We start from the raw sequence: 13108 nt of genomic DNA, 5'->3' as shown, positions 1-13108 counted from the left end.
GCAGATGGGAATATCTGGTTCAAGGGTATGTTTGGGCTGTAACGAAGCTCTGCGGAGTTACCAGGCAAACAGTTACTACAAGAGCTGGATATTCCAATCTGTACTTACAGCCAATGATAGAATTTTTTTTCTTGCATACCATATTTAAGAAGTAATAGTGAAAATAATATCAAATGAATGACCTCCTTTTTAGCACTAATTTCTTAATGCAGCGTATTTATACAAAGCGCGGGAATTCAATGTCCCTAAACAAGGAAGACGTTATGATGTTTCAAAAGACAAACAACAATGTTTAGTTCTGGTTTTGTTTTATCACTTGCAGCCAAATATTATGTTTTTTATGCCCCCCAAAGGGATGCATATTAGTTTTCAACTGTCCGTCCATTAGTTCTTTCGTTTGTCATAACGTTAACTTTTTGCATGAAGGCACTTTACTCGCGAACCACTGCACCCAGGACCTTCAAACTTCACATGCTGATAGTACTTATTGAGTACACGACCGCTACTGACTTTGGGGTCACCAGGTCAAAGGTCAAGGCGCTGCGGGGGGCATTTGTCACCATTAGTGACAGCTCTTGTTTTTATATAAAATAACATTTTTTTTGAATTGAGAAATGTGCTATTAGGAACAAGGAGGAATTTTCAAGATATTTATGTCCAGTTTTACATTAAAAAATAATTTCTGCATCAACCTATTACATAGATATAGTTCGTTTTTTGTCATTTAAAGCACAAGAATTGTCTTTCACCCTGGGGTTAAATATGGAGTTTTCCAGCACCGGTGAGATCATTGGAAATCCCATTCCGGTATGCAAGAAATGAGCTATATTGTAGGAGTACATGTTGGTCCATCTGTCAAGTCATTCCTTTCTGGAGACATCATAGCTCAAAATTCATTCAACAGAGTTTCAGATTAATCGCACAAGATCAATGTCGTAAGTCATTATAAGAATATAAAATAGCATTATTTCATATTTGCTCCATATTGTTCCAATTGCCAAGGATTTTCATAAAACTAGCTTCTTTGTACTCTACAGAATGCATGACCCAGGTCACTAATTCCAAGGTCAAGGTCATGCTGAAGAGGTCAAAGATCTTTGTCAACAGTAATGTATCAAAAGCTGTGAGCAGTGCCTAGAGGTTATTGCATTTAGCAACAGCTGCTGTAGTGGTACAGCCCTAGGGAAACAGTTTCGAAGCAAGTACAACGCAATGAAGAATAATGAGTAAAGCAAGGGAACATGTACGGCATTTTGTGAGATTTGTCAGAGGATACTGCATCTGAAGTAGTTCATCCTCCACCACTTGGGTTAAGAAGTTGTCTTTTTCTTGTGGACAGCAAATTAGTACTGATACAGAATTGCTGCAGCATAACCCAATTAATTAGTATTGTAAAATGGCCTTAAACCTGTGTCAAAACATTGTTTTGGGTCTGCCTTGCTAGCAGGAATCTGACTCAATTATTCCTACCCCAACAACCCAAGACGTTCTGAATATATTTACATCTCCGTTTGTTTCACGGAAAGTTAAAATGTTCATTTTGAACGAACTACATAAGGAAAGGTGGCAAAGTTATAATAATGCCGCTAAGTGATACTGTGCTGCTGTTTTGGTTAAGCCAGCATGTAGTAAAGGAGAACCTTCCTTAGATGACATCACTATTGTTCTATCTTGTGAAAGAATGACAGTGAAGTGGATTCAAATGTTAAATACATTAAAAAAAATGCAATCTATATTATAAAATACCGGGTTAAGTAAAAAGAAGGTACAAGAAATGATTATTTTTCAGAGTTCATGCTAAATGAATGTTAGAATATATTGGCAAATTGACCACAGATTGCCAGCATAATTTATAGATTTGCCGTCATGTTCTGCTAATTTTGCATGAACTACAAAAAAAATCCATTTCTTAATATTAACATTCGCCCTATTCTTTTCCATTGAAAATTATGACGTTCATTTTGTATGAACAGCAAAATGAAAGGCACCAACGTGATGTCAATGCTGCTTAGTGATAAAGGGCCGCTGTTTTGACGATGTCCGCTTATAGTCAGGGAGAACGTTCCTTAGATGACATAACAGTTGTTCCATCTGGTGAACAAATGGCCGGGAAGCTGATTTTAATGTTAAATAAAACAAAATGTGTGCAATTTATATTATAATCTTGTTTACAAATGGAAAGGAAATATACAGTCGACATTGTATTAAGAGACCGCCCTAGGGACTGCTAAAAAGTGGTCTCTTAATGGAATGGTCTCTTAATGAATTTCAGTCAGGTGAAGAGAAAAGTTATTTTTAGCTGGACTATTCGAAGAATAGGGGAGCTATCCTACTTGCCCCGGCGTTGGCGTGAGCGTGAGCGTCACACAAATGTTAAAATTTGCGTACCACCCCAAACATTTTCAAAGTCCAATGACATATTGCATTCATATTTTGCATACTTGTTTACCATCATGATCCCAGTCTGTAAAAAGGAGGAGGCAACTCCATCAAGCATTTTGACAGAATTATGGCCCCTTTTCGACTTAGAATAAATGTTAAAGTTTGCGTACCACCCCAAATATTTTCAAAGTCCATTGAGATATTGCTTTCATAATTTGCATACTTGTTTACCATCATGACCCCAGTCTGTAAAAAGGAGGAGGCAACTCTATCAAGCATTTTGACAGAGTTATGGCCCCTTTTCGACTTAGAATATGCATATTATAATGTTAAAGTTTTACTCATTGCTTATATTATACTATCAAGCACTGAGAATAGTCGAGCACACTGTCCACTGACAGCTCTTGTTAACTGTTAATGTAACTATTTATTATGAACATACATATATGTATATATATATTTCACAAACTGAAATTTAAAGCTGGATTGTTTGTCAGTTCGACTGTTACAAAGGTTAATTGCATTCAGGCAGGTGCAAAATGTACTCGCTAATTACATTGGTGAAGAAATGCCCGGCGGGAATTTCGTACCCAGTTGCTTAATAGATACTTTTGTCGAATATTTTACCTGTCAGGACTACAATAATGTGGTTGCTAGTCCTTTAATAAAAAAGCCGTTTAATGGAATGAATTTATGAACTGAAAACGTTTGGGATTTTGACTGGTCGTTTAATACAAAAATCGCTTAATAGAGGTGGTCGCAAGTACGATGGCGACTGTATTTGTTTGTTTGTTTTGGGTTTAACACCATTTTTCAACAGTATTTCAGTCATGTAACGGCGGGCAGTTAACCTAACCAGTGTTCCTGGAATCTTTACCACTACAAACCTGTTCTCCGCAAGTAACTGCCAACTTCTCCACATGAATTATCAGAGGTGGAAGTGTAAATATTAGAAATTAACTTTTGTTTGGAGTTCATGCGCAATGAATGCCAGAATAAGATCGGCAAATTAAACATGAATCACTAGCGAGATTCATGGATTTGCTGATCCTATTCTGTCGTTCATTTTGCATGAACACTGAGTAAAAATTCATTTCTTAATAAATGGTCATGATCTGCATTGCATCATGCAGATGCATCTCGGTATATCATTGACTAAAAGTATGAAAGTAACTTACTACTGCAAAACATAGCACAACTAGTGTAGTTGTGAATGTAATGTATCACAAGCAGAAATTGGATGTCAACTTCCAACTTTAGACGATAGAGAAAGACGTATGCACCTATAGGCATTATTTTTTTTACATGCAAAATCTGAGTACAACCACAGAATTGCCACTTTGCTTGATGGCTTCTTCAAAAGTAGACTTCTGATGAAGCTCTATTCTACCACGAAGGTCATGTTCTACTACTCTGTGTAATCAAATGAACAAAATAAGCAAGAGAATTTGGTATTTTACACTTTATTCATTTGGTCTTGCAACCTTGTTCACATTTAGATGTATCAGATATAGTTTACATCAGTCAACACAAAGTTACACATTGGAAAAATGAGAGAAAAAAAAAATACATGTTGAAGTTACAATGAACTTGCATGTACTATAAATATCGCAGTTGAATGTGAATAAAAAAAAAAAGAGACATAATCTATATCATTATAACATCAATGTACAAACATAATAATATTCCCTATCTATATACAATAAATAAAAACTATACAGTATATATGTATATAAAGACAAGGTGATTTACCGGACACAAAATGAAATAACAAATGATGAGATTATTGATACTGAGATTTTTTTTTCTATCTGAAGGTATACAAGGTCATTAAAGCATGTTAGAAGTTTTGTAGTGCACTTTAAAAAGGGTAAATATCCAAGAGTTTAGACAGATATATATATATCCAGTTTGTTTGTGATATTTACAGTTACACTGTTATACTGTAGGTAATATGGCGACGTTTTCTGCTTTCGAAGGTGGAAGACCCCAGGTGCCCCTCTCTACTAGTTGGCACCTGTGCAGAAGTGTCAACCTTTCGTAATCGAGCTAGATTAACTCAAAAATTTATACATTATTTTCATTTTAGAACAAAAATGTGTATTTTCTTTGTACTATAAAGAATGTGTAAAACAAGACAAGTGCACAAAACTTATTCACAAAGGAACTGAAAAATAATATGTGAAATTTTTTTTGATCAATGATGGCAAGATAACAAGACTCTTAATTAAAAAAATACAGTCTGTTATTTACTTGATACACAATTGTGATGGACAAATTGTTCAACTGTAGGCCATAGTTCATGGTGAATCTATAAACTCAGGTACCGAAAATACATCACATTTATCAAATCTGGAAAAATATAAATACCATGAAATCGTTTTTCACTGCTGTAAAAATGTTGTTGCAGCTGCAATGGCTCTTCATAGACCGAAAATAAAAATCCTTCACTCTTCCTCAGATTTTATTTTGCAGACCTGCTTAGACACAAAATTTATGGAAGTTAGTCCTTGATAATGTCTTTGTTGGGTTTAACGTCACACTGACATAATTATAGGTCAGATGTCCACTTTATAGTTTTGAGGAAAGACTCCCAGCTGCCCCTCCGTGCATTATTTCATCACGGGCAGGCACCTGGGTAGAACCACCAACCTTCCATAAGCCAGCTGGATGGCTTCCTCACCTGAAGAATTCAATGCCCCGCGTGAGGCTTGAACCCACATCGGTGAGAGGCAAATAATGATTTCTAAGTAAGTATTTATCCAAATAAAAAACTACTTTTATGCTAGGCATCCATGTATTCCTTTTTGCAATATACAGAAAAGCAGAAGTGTTTGATGAAAGAAGTGATGTTAAAGATGAGGTAAAAATAAATAATACTAAATGGTGTATTTATAAAATATCTATAAATCTATAACTGCTATTGCAGGAAACATCTAAAAAGTTCTTGTTTTTGTCGCTTTAAAGTGGCATCTACATAATATTATGTGTCCTCCAAATATTATTTAAGGTAGGAGTCATGTCATTGGCACAACCAACAGAGATGAGGGACAAGGGATTTGGGAATTTAACCACTCGGGCCCCCTTTTAGCCTGATAAAGTTGTCACATACAGCAACTGTACTCAACAATCCTGTTTCCAGGATGACGTATCAATATAGTTTCTCCAGTCAAGTGTTTATCATGGACCACTTGTTCACCCAACAGCAAAATTATCTATTATTCATTTGCAGCCATCAGCATTTCAAATGTATTGGACAGTAATTTACTATCGCACTGCATCAGTCACAGCAAAAGATGTGACCCAACAGTATTTTGTTTCAAATTTCCTTTACGACTCTTCATGAAAAATCAAAAATGTCATATGAACTTATGCTGATTACATTAAGTTTAGTTCTGTTCACAAGACTATTCTTTCACAACCCAAAAATCAAAATGCAAAATGCAATATTTTACTTTGAAACTATAGGAAGAGATGTCTATCATTTCTTCCATTCAATCTTCTATATAATAAGGTTCTACTAGCCGGTGCAAGGGGGCGTTGCTCATTGTATTACTGCTCACAAACAGGCTAAATCAAACAGAGTCTTCTATTGATGCATTCTGTGCTGCCAAAGGATCTTCTCATTTTATTTATTATTCAATATATTATCAAAATACAACTGGCAGGACTGATGTGTTTAGGGTAACTGATTCAGTAACACCAAAAAAAAAAAAAAAAAAAAAAAAAAAAATAAATAAATAGTATGACATTTAGGTTTTAAGCTCTACTACACTGAACATTAATACTAGCACTCAATCATCTTCCACAGGCAGACAAAACAGGAAGACACAATTCCTATGCAATTACAACCTCCCTAGAACAACACCGCATTGCTTGATATACGTTTACTGTACAGTATTAGCTTGTTTAGTCCCACAGAAAATATCTGCCTTTCTCAAACTGAAGAAAAACATGTTACAGATTAATAAATTAAAAAATACTCATTCACTGCTCTCAAGTATATTTTTGTGTTCAACATGTTTACTTTATCACAGTTCTATGTATGGTAAGACATAGGTCCCTCTTTATGTATAAAAATGTACATATGTAAGGTGTGTATGAAATAGAACAAATGTTACATAACTGTGTTGAGCTGAAAAATACTGTTTATAGATAACCAACACTGAGTGTATTCTTAAATCATTCAGAATTTCATTACCTCCTTTTTAAACTTATAAACAAACTATAAATGGCATATAAAATTTAGTTTCTCAGAATTAACAGGCTCAACTTATTACTCAAACACCTGAATATAAAACACAATGGCTTATGCGTTGGTGTTGGATAGACGGAACTTCCCTCTTCTGTATGTTCTGATTTATGTGTGTTACATTTTACTAGCAATCAACACACAGTAATCCAAACAGAGAGCAGTAACTTTATCCAAAATTACAACACAACTTTTTATTTCATATCTATAACATTTAAATCACGACTATTTAGCATTTAAATTTACAGCTTATATTTCAAAATTTTTACGTAAGCATAATGAAAGGTATAAAACTGACAGAATAGGCAAGATTTAGTGTTTAACATACACTGTACTTTATAAAATTCATTAAATTTCTTTATTTCTTTCTATGGCAGTCTCTGACAACAGAACAAACACAAATAAGTAAGCTTGCACTCGTCTACCTAAAAAAGCTATTATGCACCAAAAATAAAGTAAATTCATACTGATTCCTGTTTTTATTGTTTCAATACAGACCTATTGCTGGTTACTTTATTTGTTTGTTTTGGGTTTAACGCAGTTTTTTAAGTCATGTGAACATGTATGTTTTCTGTAAAGGTTGACCAGTCTATTTTGAGACGCAAAAGTCAGATCATGATCCTGTGACATTTTATCACAAACATTATATTAGTTTCACTGACCTAAACACATAGTTGAGCCTGCTAGCTTAAAGAAGTCCAACAAATTCATGACAAAACTTTAACCCTTATCATGCTGGACACAATCGATTCTGCCTTTGCGACCAGTGTAGATCATGATCAGCCTGCACATCTGTGCAGTCTGATCATGATCTGCACTGTTTGCCATTCAGTCAGTATCTTTTTAGTATGCACCCTTTTAACAGTGAATGGTTCTGTCCAAATTGAAAGACTGACAAGTTCATTACAGAAATTTAGCAGGGTAAGGTTAATTCTTTATTTACTGAAATGCTGCTAACTCCAGCAACAACAACTTGAGCACCCCACTTAATCCACGAAATTCATGGGGTCCCTGGCTATATTCAATATTTTTTCTGTTTTGATTACTTGAAACCTGTAAAGACTATGAGCAATTTGGATGATCCATGGAACCTCCATTGACTGATGTTTTACTGTGTTTAAAGAGTAGTAAATAAAGCTGAAACATGAATCAATGTGACAAGTTAACTTGCGTTATTATAAATGTACAGAAGTTACACTGCCATAAAAAGAATTTTTGTATAAAAAGAGCAGGATTTTCAGATGTTCTTTGCAGCAGATAAAAATATCAGCTTTAATCCTGTTCTTTCATCAAAGGCATTTTAATGTTGTGTTTTTTTTTGTTGTTTTTTACTTGAACTGGAAGCATGTGCCTCAAAAAAAATAAAAAAATAAAATAAAATATTGAGCAAACGTTAGCACCACTTAGCTAAGACTAATTTATTTCTGGACCCTAGGAGTTATATTTCACAACATTTATGGAATAACTTTGCATGAAAATTAACCTTTAGTCTGCTGGCAGCAAGTGATTCTGCCTTTGCAGATATGCAGGCTGATCATAGTCTGCACTGTTCCCTATTCAGTCAAAAAATTTTGAGTGAACACCCCTTCGAATGATAAATGGTACTGCCCTATTTGAATGATGGACCAGTCCATTTTAGAAATTTAGCAGTCTAAAGGTTAACCATGAAAATGATGTATTGGACCTTACACAATACTTACTAAAAATTTGTAAATAAAAATCTAAAGAAAACACAAATTATAGAACACAACAATTTGCAAACCGAGAGGCAACTGATGGTAAGTTATTTTTCGTATGAACATACTATCCCATTAACCAAAGTAATATTTAAAGCAATACAATGGCAGTTAAAAGAACACTGACTTTATGGAATTGTTCCACGACCGCAGTATTTTACACAATGTCATTATAACACCTACAAGTCCAGCTTGTAAAATAAACTTGTACACTGTATTTGACAAAGCTGGAAAAACTGTCACCTTGTAGTCTTTGTTATTTTACTAACAACCCAACTACATTCCAAGCACTTCATGTACAAGGTAGGTAAGTGTAGTTACATTAAAGATCATATTTATCTTTTGCATGTAGGAATTAGTCAACATCTTGGACAAGAAAAATACTTTGTCTTTGACAAACTGCATGAAGTTTAACAGTAAGACATTATAGATATTGATACATAATTACACCAGTATTGTCCTGAACAGTTTATGAGTATCTTTGACACAGATCTAGACATGCACTCAGTTCATTATTCGAAAGACAGTCATATCATATACACTGAAGAAACCTTAACACATTTTGTTAGACCTCTGTAATCACTTTTAAATACAACTATAATAAATCTTTATTTATTCATGAATATTTACATGAAAAGCTAGATGAAACTGTAATCCTACTGAAGTTTTCAAAATAAGTTTTCATACACCTTTATATCACAAAATAAACAAGGATACAGTTAACATGCATCCAACAAGGATACTGTTTACACACATGGATAGTCAATGGTATAAATAGAAAAAATATCACAACTGACAATTATGATTACTAAGCCCTTCATAACTAAACATCATGTAAACATTTGCAAGGATAATTTACCAATCCAATAACATTAATGTACTATTATGCAAGATGTCCTTATCAGCGTAACATTCGGAACAGTGTAACTAATCAGTAATGTATACAATTATTTTTCTGTCAGTTATTTTAAATAAGAACACTTATATAAACTTCTCAGGTGAATTAAGGTAAGCAGATCTTGACTTTTAAGCAGGAGAAAGCCATTCTTTTGCACACTAGGTTAAATGATAAAAAAACATCATAAACAAGAATCCTTCCATCTAATACTAGCTTACACACAAAAGCTTTAGTAAAATATTCCAAGTCGAAAAGGGGCATAATTTTGATAAAATGTAAGCCAGAATAATGAAACTTGCCGATGTTGCTAAGACATGTGGAGAATCTGAAAACATTTTGTAAAACATATTTACTTGCAAACCTCACAAAATTTCTAAGTTAGAAAAGGGCATAATAACAACAAAATAAAAGCTATCGTTATGTAACTTGCCACACAAGGTCACCTCTTGATGCTGAAGTCATGTGCAATTTGACTTGATTTGGTTTTACGGCGCACCAACACAGTACAGGTTACACGGCGACAAACAGGGCTAAAAATTTTGGTTTCATGTCTCATTTACATGGAAATAAAAACATGAAGTATAAAATCAAAACTTTTGTACCTGCTGGAAACACAGAGATGCAGCAAATTCAAATGCTCACCCTTCTAGTCGCCTCTAATGATCATGCAAGGGTAAGACAGTGGTACCAATTCTTTTCATACACAGACTGTTTCAGAAGCAAATGGGGCTGACGTCATGTGTGAAGTTTGGAAGCATTTGGCGTTGTAGATTTTGAGAAACCTGCTTTCACAGAAAATTTTAAGTCTGAAATTGGGAAGTTCAGTTCTTAGAAAAAGCACATACGGAAGTGAACATCCAATGTATTAGCGCTTAGCAATTAGGTTTATTTGGTTGAAATTTTAAGTGTTGTGCACAAAACAATATACTCCCATTTTGGGCATAAACCACTCAATACAAGCCTTCTACCGAGTAAGTTCTAATAAACATATACTCTTTGCATTTTAAATCTGAGATTATCACAAAAAGCCGGCACACACAGCGTTCACAAGGTAATGGACACTTTTAGCGCACTTTAAGCTTTTTCTTAATGATCGTTGATGACATCAATGCACATGTACAAATGACACTGGACAATGAACTGTAGCTTCAACATAGTACTAGAGACACATTAGACTTTGTCCTAGACTACAGCCAAAATAAATTAATTCCAATGGTCTGATCCACAAATATTCCACACCTTAAAGTTGTTCATCTAAATTTTTGTGTTTTCTGTACAGAAAACATGTGCAAAGCAACCTCTTAAAAAAACAGGAATTCTATTTATTTGGCCCTCAAGTTATCACTGTCACTTTTTCTTGTTCATTTTCATGTTTTTGCTCAAAGTCTCTTCCTCCTGAATGTCTGTACGAAAGTTTGCAACCTTCTCCCGTAATGATGTTAATTCTGTTATCTTTTTTGCAAGTAGTGCGTCTAGCTGTTTTGCATAGCCTAAAAAAAAAGAAAGTGATGTTTAATAAATAAACATTTAATGATTTACTGAAACAAGAGGGCCCTGAAGGCCCTGTATCGCTCACCTGACCTAACCCTGATAAGTTAGAATCTAAGTTGGCCTTGATTTCATAGAGACTTGGCCTTGATTTCATAGAGACAAACATTTTGACAAAGTTTTATGAAGATCAAGTAGAAAATGTGACTTCTAGAGTTTATACGAACTTACTTGACCTAAAGATCATCAAGAATAACATTCTGACCAAGTTTCATGAAGATATGGTCATAAATGTGGCCTCCAGTGTTAACAAGCTTTTCATTTGATTTGACCTTGTGACCTTATTTTTGACCAATCATGATCTAGATTCAAACTTTACCTAAAGATCATCAAGAATAACACTCTGACCAAGATCCGTGAAGATATGGTCATAAATGTGGCCTCTAGAGTGTTAACAAGCTTTTCCTTTGATTTGAACTGGTGACCTAGTTTTTGACCCCACATGACCCAGATTCGATTTTGACCTAGAGGTCATCAAGACAAACGTTCTGATCAATTCTCTAGAGTTTTAAACTTAAACTTAGGTCTCTTAGAGTGTTAACAAGCTTTACCTTTGATTTAAACTGGTGACCTAGTTTTTGACCCCACCTGACTGAGATTGGACCTTCACCTAAAGATCTTCAAGATTAACATTCTGACCAAGTTTCATTAAGATATGGTTATAAATGTGGCCTCTAGAGTGTTAACTAGCTTTTCCTTTGATTTGACCTAGTTTTTGACCCCACATGACCCAGATTCGAACTTTACCTAAAGATCATAAAGATTAACATTCTGACCAAGTTTCATGAAGATACAGTCATAAATGTGGCCTCTAGATTGTTAACAAGCTTTACCTTTGATTTGACCTGGTGACCTAGTTTTTGACCCCATCTGTTCCAGATTGGAATTTGACCTTAAGATCATTAAGATAAACATTCTGACCAAGTTTCATTAAGTTATGGTCATAAATGTGGCCTCTAGAGTGTTAACTAGCATTTCCTTTGATTTGACCTGGTGACCTAGTTTTTGACCCCACCATGACTCAGATCCCAACTTGACCTAAAGATTACCAAGATTAACATTCTGACCAAGTTTCATGAAGATACATTCATAAATGTGGCCTCTATAGAGTGTTAACAAGCTTTTCCTTTGATTTGACCTGGTGACCTAGTTTTTGACCCACATGACCCAGATTCGAACTTGACCTAAAGATCATCATGAATAACATTCTGACCAAGTTTCATGAACATACAGTCATAAATGTGGCCTCTAGAGTGTTAACAAGCTTTTCCTTTGATTTTGTGACCTGGTGACCTAGTTTTTGACCCAAGATGACCCAATATCCAACTCGTCCAAGATTTTATTGAGGGTAACATTCTGACCAAGTTTCATTAAGATTGGGCCAAAATTGTGACCTCTAAGAGTGTTAACAGTCAAATTGTTGACGACGGCGGACACAGGGCAATCACAAAAGCTCACCTTGAGCACCGTGCTCAGGTGAGCTAACAAACACACACCCAAAACACCATCTATTCAGACAGTCAAGACATTTCTATAAGAATCTTATTTGGAAAATGTACCCTCTGATGAATTTGGCTGTATTCTTCTTTTTTTAACATACCATAAAACCAAAAACAAAATAGAACTAGAGCCATAATTGAAGGTGAATAATACCTCAGATGCCGGTTTGATAAGGGAGGGTAAAATGTTTGCGATTAATAACCTTGATCTCCATCTGATACAGAGTACAGGAAGTTAAGCTACTTGACCTTTGTCCTCCAATGTGACTTTGACCTTCAACCTAGTGAAATAGGTCATGCATGATTCTTATTGTATTGTGGTGATGAACATGTATGTGCAGTTATTTAACACCCATAAAATAAGTCTCAAACAGAGGTTTTGAACTCTGACCTAACAGTGTGACCATGAACCTAGTCTTTATGAGGTAAAGAATTAATGCCAATTTCTGAAAATCCTTCCAGCAGTTTAGAAGATAAGGAGTGGACGCAAAGTAGAGTCACTAGATTTTTGACCTCAGTGCGACCTTGATTTTGGACCAAGGGAACTGAATCATATGTTATTCTTGTCATTATATGATGTGGACATTCATGTGTAGTTATCTAGATCAAAGCCCTTTAAAAGTTACAAGTGTATTCCTCCAGAAAGGAATCAGGGCCTCCTCTGGGTTTTTCATACTTGTCGCCAACCTTTTTGCCAATTTGAAAAAGTTGGAGCCACTTTAGTGCCATTTTTGAGCCAAAGTTCTGAGCCACTTTTAGTTGGCTGTCAAATTGTGCATAGAGAAATAAAATA

General features: G+C 34.9%; 1 protein-coding gene across 2 annotated transcripts in view; it reads right to left on the bottom strand.

The window, feature by feature from the left end:
* Nucleotides 1-3829: 3829 nt before the first annotated feature.
* The window catches only part of LOC123524843 (kinesin-like protein KIF2A), a 35300-nt gene continuing 26021 nt past the window's right edge, over nt 3830-13108 (bottom strand). For both annotated transcript variants that reach the window (XM_045303357.2, XM_045303358.2), the window contains one exon: nt 3830-10758. In XM_045303357.2, coding sequence (XP_045159292.2) covers nt 10616-10758 — 143 coding nt within the window. In that variant the 3' untranslated portion in view covers nt 3830-10615. The remainder of the gene's footprint in view (nt 10759-13108) is intronic.

Source organism: Mercenaria mercenaria, chromosome 3 (assembly GCF_021730395.1).
Source record: "Mercenaria mercenaria strain notata chromosome 3, MADL_Memer_1, whole genome shotgun sequence".
Classification (NCBI taxonomy): Eukaryota; Metazoa; Mollusca; class Bivalvia; order Venerida; family Veneridae; genus Mercenaria; species Mercenaria mercenaria.
This window is presented reverse-complemented; position numbering and strand designations above follow the sequence as displayed.